The 17,536-nt window shown below is 35.6% G+C and overlaps 4 protein-coding genes across 6 annotated transcripts; 2 read left to right on the top strand and 2 right to left on the bottom strand.

The window, feature by feature from the left end:
• LOC106435176 (protein MIZU-KUSSEI 1) lies at nucleotides 1–1,174 on the top strand. Its single transcript, XM_013876038.3, has one exon. The coding sequence runs from the start codon at nucleotides 264–266 to the stop codon at nucleotides 1,083–1,085; it is 822 nt and encodes a 273-aa protein (XP_013731492.3). The 5' UTR covers nucleotides 1–263; the 3' UTR covers nucleotides 1,086–1,174.
• A 778-nt stretch (nucleotides 1,175–1,952) lies between these two features.
• LOC106435175 lies at nucleotides 1,953–5,254 on the bottom strand. 3 transcript variants are annotated; one of them, XM_013876034.3, is made up of 12 exons: nucleotides 5,074–5,254; nucleotides 4,886–4,986; nucleotides 4,512–4,595; nucleotides 4,296–4,412; nucleotides 4,011–4,224; nucleotides 3,824–3,927; nucleotides 3,436–3,728; nucleotides 3,239–3,338; nucleotides 3,098–3,157; nucleotides 2,892–2,975; nucleotides 2,677–2,793; nucleotides 1,953–2,414 (listed from the first exon to the last, which is right to left on the bottom strand). In XM_013876034.3, the coding sequence occupies exons 2-12, from the start codon at nucleotides 4,964–4,966 to the stop codon at nucleotides 2,112–2,114; spliced, it is 1,557 nt and encodes a 518-aa protein (XP_013731488.2). In that variant the 5' UTR covers nucleotides 4,967–4,986; nucleotides 5,074–5,254; the 3' UTR covers nucleotides 1,953–2,111. The 3 variants fall into 3 exon arrangements, with proteins under 3 accessions (XP_013731488.2, XP_013731490.2, XP_022548438.2); XM_013876036.3 differs by having other exon boundaries at nucleotides 3,436–3,725; nucleotides 4,886–5,246; XM_022692717.2 differs by having other exon boundaries at nucleotides 4,886–5,246.
• A 4,237-nt stretch (nucleotides 5,255–9,491) lies between these two features.
• On the bottom strand, nucleotides 9,492–12,373 carry LOC106435193 (polyadenylate-binding protein RBP47C). The gene is made up of 6 exons (XM_048739962.1): nucleotides 11,928–12,373; nucleotides 10,469–10,937; nucleotides 10,356–10,399; nucleotides 10,133–10,263; nucleotides 9,956–10,052; nucleotides 9,492–9,871 (listed from the first exon to the last, which is right to left on the bottom strand). The coding sequence occupies exons 1-6, from the start codon at nucleotides 12,267–12,269 to the stop codon at nucleotides 9,695–9,697; spliced, it is 1,260 nt and encodes a 419-aa protein (XP_048595919.1). The 5' UTR covers nucleotides 12,270–12,373; the 3' UTR covers nucleotides 9,492–9,694.
• A 2,224-nt stretch (nucleotides 12,374–14,597) lies between these two features.
• Nucleotides 14,598–15,372, top strand: LOC106370633 (aspartate--tRNA ligase, chloroplastic/mitochondrial-like). The gene is made up of 4 exons (XM_013810629.3): nucleotides 14,598–14,714; nucleotides 14,800–14,880; nucleotides 14,948–15,005; nucleotides 15,107–15,372. The coding sequence occupies exons 1-4, from the start codon at nucleotides 14,655–14,657 to the stop codon at nucleotides 15,274–15,276; spliced, it is 369 nt and encodes a 122-aa protein (XP_013666083.1). The 5' UTR covers nucleotides 14,598–14,654; the 3' UTR covers nucleotides 15,277–15,372.
• The last annotated feature ends 2,164 nt before the right edge of the window (nucleotides 15,373–17,536 follow it).

Consider the following 17,536-nt stretch of genomic DNA (forward strand, 5'->3'; position numbering starts at 1 on the left):
AATAATCGAATTTAATTGATAATACTTATGTAAGTAAAGCTAGAGGCGCTGATTTTGATGTTTAATACAATAGCTTTCGAAGTGAGAAATGCCATGCATTATTGTCGTCTAAATCATAAACCAGGAAAAGAAACAATGTGAAAAAGTGGCTTCTCCAATTTGGTTTCCCTTTTTCAAAAGATTCCGAAACCAAATGACAAACCATCTTCCTAACTTAGTAGTAGTACTAGACCCCCCTCCCTCCCTTCCCCACCCAACTAGTGATGTATCTTTCTATATATAATTTATATTCACATGCTCAACCCTTGTATTCATCCAATCCACACATACTCATAACAACACCAAGAAAGGATAAACAAGTAAAAGCTATGCCAATCCGATCTAGCCCTTTCTTCAATATGGAGAGCTCGGCTGTGCTCTCTATGTTGCGGCACACCGGCAAGTCCATGGATTCTAAACATCCAAAGAAATCTTCTGGAAGCATCGGTGGCGGGGTACTCAAAATGTTCAAACTCTTGCCAATGCTATCATCCGGTTGCAAGATGGTGAACTTGTTAAGTAGAGGGCATCGAAAACCCTTACTTAAAGACTTTGCAACTACGGGAACAATATTCGGTTTTCGCAAAGGAAGAGTGTTTCTTGCAATACAAGAAGATCCTCATTGCCTGCCAACGTTCATCATCGAGCTCCCGATGCTGACCTCAGCGCTGCAGAAGGAGATGGCCTCGGAGACCGTGAGGATTGCGCTGGAAAGCGAGACGAAGACACCGAGGAAGAAGGTGTTGGAGGAGTTTGTGTGGGGGATTTACTGTAATGGACGGAAAATAGGGTATTCCATAAGGAGAAAGAACATGAGCGAGGAGGAGATGTATGTGATTGATGCATTAAGAGGTGTTTCCATGGGAGCTGGAGTTTTACCATGTAGAGACCAATACGAGCAAGAGACAGAAGGAGAAATGACTTACATGAGAGCTCGTTTCGATAGAGTTGTTGGGTCTAAGGACTCTGAAGCATTGTATATGATTAACCCTGAAGGTAGTGGTCAGGGTACAGAGCTTAGTATCTTCTTTCTAAGGTCTCATTAATTGTTGTTACACTTTTCTTTTTGACGTACGTTTTTACTCTGTTTTAAAGTCAATTAAATGGTGATAAAAATAATATTTCGTTAGAAATATATTTCCTCTTAAAAACTTATCGATGGTTTTATTAAAAAGAAGAGGTATGCCATTTAGAAATATATTTCCTCTTAGAAACCAATTGATGGGTTCATCCAAAAGCTTTAAATTTCGAAACGAGGAGCAAGTGAAGCGCCTCAGGCATCATTATTAGCTATAGGCCTATAGCCACGGAAAAACTTGGAAAACGTTGTGGTTACAAAAATAGTGGCTAATCGTGGCAATTAACCAAGATTTTGCCATGACCATTTTGTAGATATTAGTTGGTCAAATCACTTGATGTTCAGATTTTAGGAGATGCATGAATCAGGCATGAACCACCAAACCAACCACAGAACTGCCATCTTACGGACTGTCAACCCTGAATCCAAGCTACCAATGAGAGTCATCATGACTTCAGGTCAGTATATGTGGTTTGCATGTCATGTGGTCTGAGTTCCAACACGTACCACATTTATAAGCGTTAGATAATATCCAGCTGTAAGATATCTTTGTATAAGAATCATTGACATTTGTTTCTGAAAAAAGGTTGACATGTACCACGCTACAAACAGAGAACTAAAAATATTTACACTTCCGAGTTTCAAAGATTGACATGTACCACGCTACAAAATATGAACACTTCCGAGTTTCAAAGATTGAAATGTACCACGCTACAAACAGAGAACTATTGTTTACTCCAGCCAAAGGATACTGTGATCGACTCTGATTTGAGCCTCCGAAATTGCACTTTGTACATACCTAAAAGTTATGTGGGATGAAAAACACAAGACAATCTAAACTGAAATAACTTCACTTTCCACTTATTTATGTGCTTTTCCTACACATATACTGCTGTAAAAGAAATTACTATCTGAACCACAGCCAAAAGAAAAGTACTAATTTGGAACTTTTTCGAGGGAGTAAGAAAAAGAAAGTCATTTTGAAAAAACATTTTCAGATGGAGAAAAGGTATCTAAAACTAAACTCATAAGGGATAATATGGATGCGCGTAGAAGCAGGGGACTGAGACATCCCTTGTTGAAGACAGTTGAGAGCATCTTTTCTTAATTCAGTAGGCAACTGAAGGCAAATCCAATCAAGCAATGATTCAGTATCCTTTGCAAAGTCATGACTGTACCACTCCATCAGTTTCGGTATCCCCATTTTCGTCCTTGATATCCCTACTGATGCTTCCAAATACTCTCTTTTCGCCGCCTCTAATTCTTCCTCCACTTTATCAGTAGTGTACACCCGTACCTTCATAAGGTTTCAAAGAATAAGACCTCAATTAACAAACATAATAGTTTGTTAATAATAAATTATTGCATTTTCTTATTCTATTGATTCTTGTTCACTAAACTCATCCTATGTGTAAAATTTTTATTTCAACTTCAGATTAAGTACCTTCTGCTATTAATAAATGATACTAAAACCCATAGCTTCATTTAAGAAAAACCAAAATTTACCAAATATAAACGCAAATGCAAACAAACAATCGAGACCTAAAGCATCTACTTACAGCGGGTGAGGACCAGCTACCACATGAGAGAGCAAATGTTACAAGTGGCTCTGAAAATTCCAGTCCGAATCTACTTCTCGCAGCCATTTCATTTTTCTTTGAACTATTCGGGGAAATCTGATAGATCAAGCCAGAAATGAAAGTAAAAAAGATATTTGATTAATGATAATGACAACTCTAGACAAAGGGAAGGGACCAGCGAATAAAGAGCTTACATATTTTGAGTGATACGGCAAGCGAAGGATGAAGTGTTCAATAGTAATTGCATTGAGAAAGTGTCCGCCTACATTTATAGACGCCTGCAAGCACAGCACAACAAACCCATTAGACCATCTCAATTAAAAACACTGAATATTTTAGGAAAATATGTTTATGCTATCTTCTCAGACTTCATGCAGGAAGTTTTGATCATAGACTTTACCTTCCGCATTAGTGTAACCACCAACTCAGGGCTCTCTGGTATTCCATGTTCAAGGAAACCCTAGTAGATTCAATGTAATACAAGTTATAATCAAGTCATCAGGAAATGAACATATATATATATATATTGCTTAGAGATTACGTTCATCATGCAGCTGTTATAAATGTTTATCCAGAAAGCTAACTTCTCCTGCTGATTAAGTTGCTGCAAGTTAACTGAAGAAAGTCTTCCAAGAAGACCTCTGCGAAAAGAAAAGAAAAGAAAAGAAAAATGAATAATGAAATCAACTCAAGAAAATTTCGTGTTTGAAAGTAGTATATATCTTAAGCGACGCTTACTTCAGTTGGCGAATGAGAAACGCATATGAACTTGACATTCTATTTTGGTTAACTGAAGCTGCTTTAACATTAATAAAGTTCTTATATGGACCAATATCTCTGCTTCTGAAGCTGGAGCAAATTTCATAAGGATCCCTGGATGTCTTATCTTCCTCATTTTCTTGACATCTCATGAAAATGCTAGAAAGACATTTAACTAAATCCTCTGAAATTTTATTTGGGTCACATTTTTCATCAGCTCCACCATAAGACCTCGGCTCTGCATTTGTTTTGCGAGGCCTAGGACTTTCCTGCTGTGGTTCATTATGTAAAAAAAAAGAGTAAATCTCTAAATTTAAAAGAAAAAAAAAAAGCAATTTAAAGATACAAACTATTACTAAGTATGTACCTTAAGTTTCTGAGCTTTTAAACTCTTATTAGGTTGTGTCTGAGCGGTATGCATGTTGATTGTAGAACTAGCACTCAACTGGTTCTTTTTAACCCTTCGGCTCTCTACAAAAAAAGAAAACTATATAATTAGTCTAAATGACACCAGTTCACTTAAACTTCCCTCATTTAGAACCCATAAAGCTCACCTTTAACAGATAGCGTTTTCGGCAAAAAAGGGAACTCAGATTCTCTAGCATTACTTGAAGCTGAACGGGAATCAGGCAAAAGGCATTCTGTGTTTGTTTTGGAAGATGTAAATGCCGCTTCTTGATACAACTCCTGTCTAAAATGCACAATATTCTCTTCTAACCGAACAATTTCCTCTTCAAGAACAGCTACTTCCGCAAGTAGTTGCAAAGTCTATAATAAGAACAAATAAAGATCAAAACCCAATTTAATCAGAGAGGCATTTTGTTTTGTGAGGTACTAACCATTGGAGGGAGAAAGGGAGGAAGACGAGGAAGTGCTCCAAGAGGTCTGTTAAATGCTCTTTCCATTGCTCGGTGAATGTTCTCTTCAAGTCTAAGCTTCTTCCTCAGTTTTTCAACCTTTATACAAAATTTACATCCAATCTCAGAAAGTTAAAAAACAAAAGTGGACAGTAACTTTTATAGATCAAACCTAAAAAAAAAAATATGGATGGTTACATCTTGTTGCAGAGCGGTGATCATCTCTCGATTCAGCTTCTTTCGATTTACGACGCCATTTTCACCACTGTTTAATTTCTTCCCCTGTGCATCAATAAGATCATGAATCTTAATTTGTATTCAACAATCTCAGAACCAGACGGATTATTCAATAAAACATTTACAAGAAATGGAAAAAAATATATATGATAAGAATTGAAGGATCAGATTTTGAAAATTTTATTTTCAAGATCACAGCAAAAAACAAACTCCCGGTTCATATATTATTTGAGAAATGCAAACATGAAACGATGATCAGACTTTGATATCCGAAAAAAATCAAAATAATTAAACAAAAAAAAAACAGATCAAAACGATTTGGATTCCTAACTCACAATTTTGGTATGTGTTGATGACGGAGCTTTTGAGCCTCTTGTACTACCACTACTGCTGCTGCTACTGCTATTGCTCATCATCGTCTTCGAATTATCTAAATCTGCAGAATCGTAATTCAAATTATTATCCACCGAGGAAGGAGAATATTCAAATGACGATCAAACTGATTTTGAAGCTTTGAGATTACATCTGGAATTATGGAAGCTGGTATAATAATTAATATTTGCAGAGAGTGTTTGTTTGTATGTATAGATGGAGACAGTTTCAGAAGATGAAGATTTGGTGTGTTAGTTTCGTCTTCAGCTTCCTGTAAGGTCTTTCTTGATTTGTTTTTATGTAAAATAAGTGAGGGATATCAGAAGGAGCGGTGAAACGGTCGGTCGCCTGTCATTTATATTTAAAATTATTAAATACTTTTTTGTTAATTATGTTTTAATAAGTAGTCATCCATAGTCATCAATTTAGATTTGCGATGGCCAGGACCAGGAGCCACTAGTGTGGTGGCTAGTCCACTTAGCCGAACACTCTAGTCATCATGGTACAACACCCATTTTCTCTTCAAAGAAGTAAAAATGCATATGGTCCCGGACGTTTAGCGGTATATAGGCCAAGGCAACAATAAAGGATGTACATTTTCTTTTGTATAAATAATAGTATTCGATCTGATCGGTTACACAATTTATTCAAGGCGTTACAATTTTTAAGTGCTTACAATGAAAGCTGAAAGAGAAAAAGCGGTCGGAAAGATATCAAAGGTGTTTATCTGCAGGATTTAGCCAATAAGTTCGATCCTTTAAAATTTTATTCAAAACTGACTTACTCAATGACATTTCATCAATAAGACCCAACTATATATTTTGCCCATCAAAAGTTACTTCTGAGCTCAGTGTAGCAAACTCCGGATCAAGCAGAAAACAACCAAGACGAAGTCAAGTCAAGGTCATGGCAGTCACTTGACGACATGTGATCTGATGAGCTAGGCACGGTACATGCACCAGTGAAAAACTCTACTCCATTCATCATGTTTCCCTTTGTTCTCTTAAGTTGAACCTTCTTGCTCTCTTAGCATCTTGGAAATACTTAGCTAAAGTTGCTTCTCTTCATTCTTATTGTTTCTTAATGTCTCCATCTTTATTATTCTTAAAGTTGGATCACATCTTCACAGTATTTGAAGTAAAAAAAGGTTTTTGATTGAATAAATTTAACCTTTTTATAAAAAAAAAAATCAATTTCTTTTGTTACATGTTGGATATAATGAGATTTAAAATTTTCTAATTAGAATATTCATTGTTTTCTGTTTTAGATAAATTTATCAAGATATATTTAAGTTTAGATCAATGAATAAGATTAAGTTACTCCTGGAAGTTTAAAATTAAGTACAATAACGTCGATCGCGATCTATTTCCAAAATTATCAAATCGATGGTGAAGATAGAGAAAAATGAAAAGCAAGAACAAAGCCGCATACGTAAGCGTGATGCTACCTTTGTAAGTTTATAAACTACTAAAATCTAAAGACTAGTTTTTATTGTGTTCAAACAAAAAAAAAACCCAAACCATTTGTATGTGCATGCCTCTTGAAATTCCTCGGTGCTATATGGATATTAGATGACATGTTTGTCACCGTTGCTCGTTCCCTTACAACAACCTCATAACGAGAGAAACTATACGCTTGGTTTGGAGACTTTCGCTATCGTAAGGTTGTTCTCGAACGTGTATGCCAAATCATATATCATAACAACACTTTAAAATTATTTTTGTGTACATAATGGCAATGGAGATAATACCAACTACGTTTCTACCTAATCGACCAATACTTCTAAATATTATTTTTTTCTTTTTATGATTGAATATAATGCACTAAGATTTTTGTAATATATAAATGAAAGAAATGTTTTAATATAAAAATAATTATTATGGGAAAGAGATAGATCCGTACAAAAAAGCACTACAATAATAGTGACGGGATGTGGGCATGATGAGCGAACGTAGCGGTGGGAGTGAACCTTTTCATCTCTTTAATTTTGTCTTTTTCAATTGTGTCGTTAGAGCAATCTTAGATGTCAATTTAAATTTTGTTTATTTATAGACATAATAATACTTCTGTTAGGAAAATGGATCGGTGTGGCTCATGGATCACATGATAAGATCTTGATCAAGCACTGATAACAAGCAACTGCTACCGAATTATTTATGCAAATATTTAATGTCCATGATCGGTGCAATTGAATTTAATATTTTATCAACCTAGTTAGCTAAATTCAAAGTATTTCTAATTATATTTTTAAAATTTTATGTTTCATCTTAAAAACTATGCTTAGTTAGAAAACAATATACATTACGTTATTGAAATGAAAGAACAGTTGTTGAAAACAAGGTTCACTAAACCATGCATACTAACGGAATACCATCTTAAGTATTGTCATGGTACAGTTCACAAATCAAGCTTTTGTCGCTTTTCCCCATACGGCCATACGTGATTGGTATACCATCAAAACTTTAACATCCCTGGAACCAAGTTATGGTATGACCTTACGCTATTTGTCTTTAAGGTTTACGATATTCTTTTCGTCTGTGTTTGTCTTGATGTGTTTGATTTCTTAACTTGAGTCCATTATCTTATTTTTTATGTTAACTTTGATCCAGATCGTTCACGAAAAAAAGAAAATTCTAGCTCTTCGTAACTTTGAAACTCAACGCAGCACTTGTTGATTTATTTTAATGGCAAAATAGGAGCACTATCGAAGCGCTTTGGGCCAAAACTAACACATCTCTATCGGGGATTTAGGAGCCCCAAAAAGAATGAGAAGAGGTCCAAAGGCCTGCCCTCTTTGGAAGCAAGCACATATATAGAGGATCTGAGAACAGTTTTTACTCGGGGCAAAACTATAAAACGCTAGTAATACATTTACAAATTCAATTTTTCATCCGGAGCAGTATTAAATTTCTATACAATATTACACTAATTAAAAATAATCATGGTGAGCAACTGCCCCACCCACTCCCCACCTAGCCTCGCCCCTGAGCAGATACCGAAACTCAACTAGACCAAATTAAGCTCATTTGCTAAAACAGAACGGTGTTGCATAGACATGTAATTAAATTCGAAGCCAGGGCCTGAACCTGTCCAACCTTATAAAGTTTTTGATTTGATTTAGTTGTATAAGTTCTAAATAAATTAGACCTTTCAGGCTTAGTCTAATTAGACTTTAGATATTTTGGGTTTTATCTAAACTAGTGTTACCTAAAATATTTTAAACTTTATAGTTTAGCTTAAGTATTATATTTTGTGATCTAACCAATCTTGATATAATATATTATTTTAATATTATTGATCCAAATTCTAATAAAACAAATATGAAAATTATAACTATACTGTGTGATCATTACTAAAAGCAGAAATTCCTAGGATATCTTTTTTTAGTTTATTTTCACATAAAAAACATATTTCGAAAAATAGAAACTATAGAACAATTAACTGCATGAACTTTAATTTTATTCTCTTATACACTGGTTTTAATTTACATTTAGTTATTTAAATACTTTTAAATTTAGCTTGCTTATATATGTTTTTCAAACGTTTGTATCAACTGAAAAATGGTACCAAGGGTTTGCAAAAGTGGAGTGAAAAACAGATCCAAGCTTAATGACCAACAATAAGGTTGGGTAAAATGTTTGTATCCGAAAAATCGATATCAAAACATGAACTGCATATCTGAACATATAAATATATACATGAGTTATAGTTATTTATAATAATGTTTATACGTAAAATTAAAATTATAAATCAAATATATTAGTTATTTTGACTATTTATGAATATAAAGGATGCTCTTAATATAAGATGCCCAAATTAAGTTGTATCTAAAGTTATTCTCGGATAAAAATAACTGATTGTATCAATTCTACTGAACATTTTTGATTTTTTAAATAACTTAAGATAATTTAGATATAAAATACATGAACCAAATCAAGTAGTTTAGTTACTTCAGTTAAAACCTAAACCCACCCGAATCCAATTCAAATCTGACCAAAATTTTTATAATATCCGAGTGAGAATTTTTCAAAACCAAAAAAAAAGATAATCGAATGAATCTGTATCTGGAATACTTGGAAGCCAAAGCATGACAAGATTTTTGAAACAATTTATATTACGATTCTAAAGCGTATAAAAACACTCTTGTTAAAAAGAATTAAACTATTTTTATATTTATTTATTATTTTTAGTGAAAACATAAACATTTTAAAATAGTAAAATGACAAATATAATGTTATTATAAATAAGATCTTGAAAACCCAAAAGGTTCTATTAAATCCGTACAAGATTTTAAAATATAGGGACAAAAACTTTCGGACCAAACCAGACCAAATATTTATGGGTGGGTTTCCGGATTTTGGGTGCGGCCGGGTTACAGCTCTAGTGTTCTTTTTTTGAAACTACTTACATCTCTAGTGTTCTGCTTTATTTTTTTAAGTAAAAACAGTATGGTTTTAGGAAGCCTATATAACAACCGACGTGTTTCAGATCGAAGAAAATCATAAATAGTATGGTTATTGATTTGTGATTTTATGAACCTAATCGTACGAAATATCTAAAAGGCAGAAATATCAAATCCCCAAAGAGCAATCAATTAAGTTCCATACCATAATGTGATAGTCAAATAAAATAAATAAATCCAATCAAAATCCCTAAAATAAAAATGAGTATCACTACTACAGTTCCATCAAAATTCGTTGCTCAGGATCTAAAGCAAAGAGACAGAGATAAGACATTGTTGTCTCATACCTACCTTAACTTTTATTCTTCTCTCAGCTTACTTGTTGCTGCTGCTGCTGATGACCACCGTACATAGGATAACCTCCATAAGGTGCAGCACCATACATTCTCGGGTCAATAGGTGGTGGTAATGGCATGTATCCATAACCATTGTAGTATTGTCCTCTGTAGAACGGTTCAACCCACTGGTCTCCATACCCACCTCGAGGCTGCATAAAGAACACCATACACAGTCAGGTATAAGAAAAATAATGGTGGGCATACACAAACCAAAGAAAGCCCAACGGTTTTACCTGTTTGTTGCCTTGATTACGACCCCAGGAAAGGCGAACGGTTTGTTTTCCAATTACAGAACCATTTAGTTTCTCCAAAGCCTCCTCTGCGTTTTCTCTGCACAACAAAAGTTGACAGAGGCAAAAGGATTAAAAAATTATTCACTTAAACATATCCACAATTCCTTAAAATAGTACCTGTTGACAAACTGAATGAATCCACATCCTTTCCCAACTGGTATCTTGACAGATACTATTTCACCAAAACCAGCAAAAGGCTGTCTAAGAACTTCGTCAGTGACATCAGCGTCAAGTCCTCCAACAAATATCTGGCAATATAAACAACAGATAACTAAACATCATACCAACATTCTTACAGCCACAGTCATGTAAAAACAGACAAAGAGATAAACAAAATTACTGTTGTGTTCAATGAGTCCCCATCACGTGGAGCAGCTCCACCACCTGACAAAACCCACAGATATTCAGACTAAACTCAAAACACATGTTGGGATAAAGGATCAGACAAAGTACCTTGGTGCTGGTAACCATTTGGCTTCCTAGGAGTAGCAGCACCGACTCTCATAGCCCTGCTACAGCATTTCACACCATTCATCTCCACCAAAGCTTTGCTCCTCTCACCATCATCTCCAAACCTCACAAAGCCATAACCCTTTGACCGACCAGTAGTGCCATCTATGACGACTTTCGCAGTCTTGACAGATGGGTATTTATCAAAGAACAGTTTATGCAACAGTTCATCGGTGACTTCTGGCGCCAAGTCGCCCACGAATATAGAGTGGTCAGGACCGTTCTCTAGGCGCTTTTCGCCGGTGCTGAAACTAGCCCAGTTTAAACGGTAAGGCTGGTCGGACTGTAACATGGTTACTCCGTTAAAATCCTGCAAAACCTTCTCGGCGACATCGTGGGAATCGAATTCCACGAATCCGTAGCCCTCAGACAAACCAGTGTGCTTGTTCCTGATAACCTTAACTGACGCCATCTACATCATGAAAGGAATACACATAACAGAGTCAATATACATCACCACAAAAGCTTCAAAGTATAGCATATCAGATTCAGACAAATTAAGAAATGGAAAAATAGATTGGACACTTTCAGTACTATCAAACTACTTATTCAAACAGAAGCTACCAAAGCTACAACTAAAGTCAACACTTTTAAAAAAAGGCTAAGCAGACACACCTAAACAGAGAACAGTCTTGACACATTCGGTAATAAAAATGGAAACTTTCACTACTATAATACATTACAGCAGGAAAAAAACATCCAAAGAATCAAACTTTATTCAAACAGAAGCTACAAAAATTTATTGTCCAGCTTCAAATAACATCAGCATTGCAAAAGTAAACACATTTAAACGAAGGCTAAGCAGACATACAAACATAAAAGACAGAACAGACTTGACACTTTCAGTACTATAATACATTACAGCAGGAAAAAAAATCCAAAAGACAAAACTTTATTCAAATAGAAGCTACAAAAACTTATTGTCCAGCTTCAAATAACATCAGTATTGCAAAAGTCAACACATTTAAACGAAGGCTAAGCAGACATACAAACATAAAAGACAGAACACACTTGACACTATCATACTTTACAGCAGAAAAAAAAACATCCAAAGAATCAAACTTTATTCAAACAGAAGCTACAAATACTTAATGCCCAGCTTCAACTAAGATCCATATTGCAAAAGTCAGCACATTTAAACGAAGACTAGGCAGACACACACACACATAAAAGACAGACCAGCTAAACTTGACACATTCAATAAAAAACGGACACTACAGAAGATTAAAAACATCAAAACAATCAAATTTAATTCAAAAATAAACTACAAATACTTATTGCCAGCTTCAATATCGCAAAAGTCAAAACATATTAATAACAAATCATTAATAACAAAGCAGAGACACAAACAATTAAAATAAATGAATAAATAGAAAAGAGAGAGAGAGAGTGAAGCAGAGACCTCTCCAGCGGGAGCAAAGCAAGAATTAAGGTAATTCTCATCCATCCAGTGAAGCAAATCACCGATCCAAATCGTCTTATTCTCAGCGTTCGACGCGTTTTGGTGTTTGTTACCACGAGACTGGTGATGATGATGCTGATACATATGATTATGGTGGTGGTAAGGAGAGTAAGGAGGCGGCGGGTACATCATATGGTGAGGCATCATCATGGGCGAAGGGTATCTCATCCCCATCCAGTGAGATGGTGGCGGCGGCGGCGTTGGAGATGAGGATGTTATTCGTTGGTGGTTGTTATCCTCAACCGCCGTTGTTTCCGGGGATTGGACCTTCGTATCAGCCATTCGTGCGTTGTGTGTGTGAGTGATTGATGAAACTGGAAGAGAGAGAGAGAGAGAGTTCGGCTGTTTTGAAGAGTAGTTTGCGGTTTGCTACTTATGGCGAAACTGAATTAGGTTTAGGGAGTTGCCCTAGGAAAGTAAACTCTATGGTTAAAAAGAAAGTTTCAATCCTGACCGTTCGATTAGAATCTTCCGCACATTCTCCTTCCTTTTTTTTTTAACGAACGTCCCCGTCGTCAGCAAATTTACCTTATCTTCTTTTTTTTTGGGAGGGGGGGGGGGGGGGGGGGGGGGTGAATTTTACCCCAAATCTTATGTGTTAGCCAACATTAGGGCTTTTGATACAAAAAATCTTTCAGTAAAAATGAACTTTAGATCATTAACTGCTTCAAGTTTATTTAAAACCCTTTTAACTACCAATCCGTTTATGACTTTTCTGGTTTTAAAACATTCACATTTAAACTAATGTTGTGCACTTTTTGACAAGTATTTACATCACTTCATCTTTTAACGGCCATGTCAAGCCAGTTTATGGTCCCCTCTTTTGTAATTTGGCTACCATCTTTCCTCTCTCTATTAACGGAAGGTTGGTTTAGTTTTGAAGAAAATGTTTTCAACTCTTACAGCTATATGTTTCAAGCTGAAGGGAATCACATTGATAAAATAGTATTTAAGGTTAAGGAAGCTCTTACAACAACTTAAATGCTTGCTTTGAATGATCCCTCCAGCTTGAACTTGGAAAATGAAACTTTGGCTAGTGAGTAGGGGTCAATGAATCTAACCTATACTAAAAGGGTTATATGAGCATCAGAGAAGCTGTCCACGTCAGCAATTAAATCAGCCAATAGGATGAGTTCTTTTTGCCATGTCATTCGTTCATTCACACAACACACGGACCTCTCCGTTTCGTCTTCCTCCCATTACACCACTTCCGATTCTCCTTCGCTTCCACATCTAAGTCTCATAAAGTTCATTTGCTTATCATAAAGTCTCATCTAGCATCGAGCGAATCATCTTTCACGTTTCAATCGAATCCACGCGGTGTTTCTGGTTCAGCCTCGAGATCGAACCGGAAACCGCCGTTGAAGATTGAGCCGCCGAACAGAACCGAGTGGATCCAATTCGCAACCGCAAATCCCCAGCCAGAGCAGCTACCCGTACATGTGTCCGCGGAAGAGAAGATGCATTACAGAGGAGTGAGGATGAGGCCGTGGGTGAAATTCGCGGCGGAGATCCGAGATCCGAACCGTCGGGGAACTAGGGTTTCGCTCGGGACGTTTGACACGGAGATCGAAGCCGCTAGGGGTTACGACCAAGCAGCGTTTAAACTTCGAGGGGCTAAGGCCATTGTGAATTTCCCGCTTGAGGTAGGGACGTGGAATCAACACGCTGACGTTGGACAGAACAAACGGAAGCGAGACGGAGAGGAAGAACAAACTTTTACGACAACCCATTGCACCGGAGAAACCGTTCTCTCCAACCACCACCTTTCCCCGCCGATCTCGCCGACGTCCATCGCTCATCTCGCGAGAAAGCAAACAATCGGATCTTTACTTTCTTACTCAACCTATATTAAGAGGCTTGAGGTCCTTGCTTATGATGTGAAACCTAAAGAGGTAAAGCTTTGAACTTTACTTAACCGTTCGTATTATTACAAAACCAAGAATCTGATTCTAAAAGTCTGTGTTAGGCTCCGGTTACAACGGCGGTACTGAAGGTGTGGACTTCCACCGTGAACGGTGTATTGAGAAGATTCAAAAGACTGTCTCTAAAGCCAAAGGTTTGAAGAGAGAGACACGACAAAACCAATGAGTTCTGTCAGCGTTTTCAAAACGCTGTTTTTAGTTTAAAACGCTGACGACGTTTTATTTTTTGGTTTTTGCAACGGCAGGTGTGAGTGGGTTTTCAATAGATCACGAGAAGCAGTTGGTGACGGTTAAAGGAACAATGGACGTGAAAAAGCTCGTCAGGAGTTTGACTGAGAAGCTAAAACGTAGCGTGGAGATTGTGGCGACGGCCAAGAATGGTAACGCAAAAGAGAAACAGTACGTGGCGGCTCAGCCTGCTCACGGGTCTGCGTATTTTCCGGGTGAGGATGGAGATACGATTGAATACTTAGCACCTCAGATTTTCAGCGATGATAATCCGAATGCTTGCGTCGTTATGTGAAGCGGCGGAAGAACATTGACGGGTACTAGAATTGTAAATATGCGCTTAAGATTTTTTTGAGATAAGTGTAGATGAAGCAGTTTGAAAAAGTAAAAATGCTTCTACCGTAAACAACTTGACTATCTAATGAGATTAATAGCCATTTTATGTTGTTTGCTAATATGAAAAATGTCTCTTTAGGCATTACATCATCCATTCACAGGTCCTAGGCCTGAAGATATGGATGACTTACCTTCTGCACGAGCTCTTGCCTATGACATGGTCTATAATGGCGTCGAGGTACATAAACAGCTTGGCCATTTTACTTTTTCATGGAACAATGTTTTTGGAGATTGTTTTGATACACTGTCTTGATGTATACTAGATTGGTGGAGGAAGTTTAAGGATATATAAGCGGGATGTCCAAGAAAAGGTTCTAGAGATCATTGGCATCTCAGCTGAAGAGGTTAGAATCACTTTGTTTGATTGATTATTACAGAAAAGCCTTTTCTCATGCTGTTTTCTACAAACAGGCTGAAGCAAAGTTTGGCTATCTTCTGGAGGCTCTTGACATGGGTGCTCCTCCTCATGGTATATCAATAACTTGATGCCACTCTTGTGATGATGATGATGATGATGATGAACAAGATTGTTCAAGCATGGTTGATGAGCATCTGGTATATTGTTTGCAGGTGGAATTGCTTATGGATTAGATAGGATGGTAATGATGCTGGCAGGTGCGAGTTCCATAAGGGATGTAATAGCTTTCCCAAAGACAACCACTGCGCAATGTGCACTAACCAGAACTCCCTCGGAAGTCGATCCAAAGCAGCTCCAAGATCTCTCCATCCGCACCAACTAATAGCGATCTCATCACAAGCATCATTTATGTCTTTAATGCTCTGAGAAGAGGAGTAAGTAGAGATGTGGTAGTGGTATATCTCACCTTTACTAACCTGGTTCATGTGATTGATTACACATGAAACTCATCACTTGCATCAAATTCTCTTTACTTTTTTTGGTTTTGTTTTATTATTCTGACAAAGTCTTCTTGCAGACTAAGAGCATGAGCATCAGTGAACCCCCCTTTGGGGTTCACCTTCTTAATTTTTTATTATTAAAGTTTTTCTTTTTTTCATTTTGATTTTTTTTTAAAAAAAAAAAAAAAAAAAAAAAAATTGACCAATCGCAGGCCGCCACGTGTCGTGGGGCCCGCGCTACAGTGATGAACTTTAGGAGAGAGGGTATCATGCAGAAGAGGTGAGAAGGGGTGAGTTCATCACTTTTGCTTTTTTTAATATTTTTTTTTTCTCGTAAAACGTGTGAACCTCCCTCTTGAACCTCTAATGCTCTTGCTCTAAGGTATTGGTTTAGAGCAAAGGGAAAGCTTTCTGATGACCAAGCCTTGCATCGGTAAGTACCTCCACCATCTACTTCATATGTGTAAATCACCTGAACCATAGCTATTATTCGTTTGGTAACATCCCTCTCAGCGTCTAAAAAAAGCAACAGTCACTGGAGACGAGTGAACTGATGGTGTTTATAGGATCATTGATTGATAAATTTAGATCATAGTTGAGACTCTTAAAATATCATCAGACTTTTTAAATAACATTGACAAATCTATAGAATGCTGTTCTTTCTGAAAGTTGGATTTATTTGTGCATATCAAATTGATAATCTGACAAGCCACGTTGTTATACAGATGTGTTGTGGCATTTGCTTCGGATTTGATATTTGCAAGTATCAGTTTGAACCCTCACCGTATAGCTGGTGAATTCTTCTTATAACAAATTGCTGACAGAATTCGTAAGTAAATAATAATAATTGCATCTTCCAATTTCGAATGATAAGTCGTATTGTTCTAAAAAAATTCCAAAGCCTTGCAAAACTTAAGATCAAAAGTCTTGAAGGAACGTAAATTGGAAATTTCTGAAAACACAACAACCATATAAACGATGAAAATATTTTTTAAATACATAACTCATATATCGTTTTGATAACCTAATAAAATAGAAATTAAAATATATTGTAGTATAATTACATATAAACTACAAAATTAAGAATTTCACTATAGATGGGATGAAGCTGCTCTCGACAAATCTGATAAAACTAAAGAAGGTTAGTAATCAATTTTTGAAAAATCATAGATTATTTTTTCATTGAATTATTTGTATGCTATACCAAGAATCGTATTTTAGTATTTGTTTTAACTACATATAATAGAATTAACTAAATATAAATTAACTAAACTTAAAATAAAAATATATTTGTTTTCTGAAATTATTTTAAGAATATATATGTATATATCTAAAATCTTAGACTTAGATAGATTTTTCTATCTATCTATTTTGGTTACTTATAATTAATAAATTTGTATAAATAATTTTATAGTTATCAAAAATTAAAACTAATTTTTTAAAATTGTTGATATATAAAATACTAAAGATTTAACGATTAAGTATTTATTTAAGTATAGAATTTTGTTTTTTTAAGTTTAGTTATGAAGTTGTATAATTATATTAAAACAAAACAATATTTTGAAATTGATTATCATATTCGAATATATTTATTTTAGTGATGATGTATGAATTATTATCATAATTTGAAAATTTACTAAAAAAAACAATATCAACATGAATTGTAATATATGAGTTATTACCTTAACCAAAATTATAAATTAACATTAAATATAATTATATATGTCATATTTAGCTATACAATGTGTCATCAATATTAATAGCCATGTCAATATTACATAATGCCAATATTCTGCTACATAAACCCCAAATCTCCTAACTCCTGTTAAGTAGCCAAATTCATAAATATACTTATTCGACAAAATGAAAAACTTTAAAATATTTACTAATCCGACCATGCACAAGCATCCATTTCCTATTCCATCGCGATAGGATAACAATGCAACCAACTCCTCAAAAAAAAATCAACCTCTTTTGCAAAAAAAAATAAAATAATTTTAACACCTAAAATTTTTTGTTTCCAAACTTCTACAGGGAACACACATAAAAAGAAAAAGAGGACGTCCACTCGGATCACGCAACAAACCAAAAGGTGTGTCATGACTCCTAAGATATAGTATTTCCTTATTCAAAATCATACCA

The sequence above is a fragment of the Brassica napus genome, chromosome A9 (assembly GCF_020379485.1).
Source record: "Brassica napus cultivar Da-Ae chromosome A9, Da-Ae, whole genome shotgun sequence".
Taxonomy (NCBI): Eukaryota; Viridiplantae; Streptophyta; class Magnoliopsida; order Brassicales; family Brassicaceae; genus Brassica; species Brassica napus.

Bases quoted from the DNA above. Each gene is read 5' to 3' on its own strand.
- LOC106435175 (XM_013876034.3), bottom strand. From the start codon at position 4,966: ATGATGAGCAATAGCAGTAGCAGCAGCAGTAGTGGTAGTACAAGAGGC. The intron at 4,413-4,511 runs GTAACCATCCAT...TTTTGTATAAAG, and splicing joins TCACCGCTCTGCAACAAGAT to GTTGAAAAACTGAGGAAGAA. The intron at 3,339-3,435 runs GTAAGCGTCGCT...TTCTTTTCGCAG, and splicing joins TTTCTCATTCGCCAACTGAA to AGGTCTTCTTGGAAGACTTT.
- LOC106435193 (XM_048739962.1), bottom strand. From the start codon at position 12,269: ATGGCTGATACGAAGGTCCAATCCCCGGAAACAACGGCGGTTGAGGAT. The intron at 10,053-10,132 runs GTACTATTTTAA...TTTGTTGTGCAG, and splicing joins TTCATTCAGTTTGTCAACAG to AGAAAACGCAGAGGAGGCTT. The intron at 9,872-9,955 runs GTAAAACCGTTG...TTCTTTATGCAG, and splicing joins GTAATCAAGGCAACAAACAG to CCTCGAGGTGGGTATGGAGA.
- LOC106370633 (XM_013810629.3), top strand. From the start codon at position 14,655: ATGGATGACTTACCTTCTGCACGAGCTCTTGCCTATGACATGGTCTAT. The intron at 14,881-14,947 runs GTTAGAATCACT...TTCTACAAACAG, and splicing joins TTGGCATCTCAGCTGAAGAG to GCTGAAGCAAAGTTTGGCTA. The intron at 15,006-15,106 runs GTATATCAATAA...TATTGTTTGCAG, and splicing joins CATGGGTGCTCCTCCTCATG to GTGGAATTGCTTATGGATTA.
- LOC106435176 (XM_013876038.3), top strand. From the start codon at position 264: ATGTATCTTTCTATATATAATTTATATTCACATGCTCAACCCTTGTAT.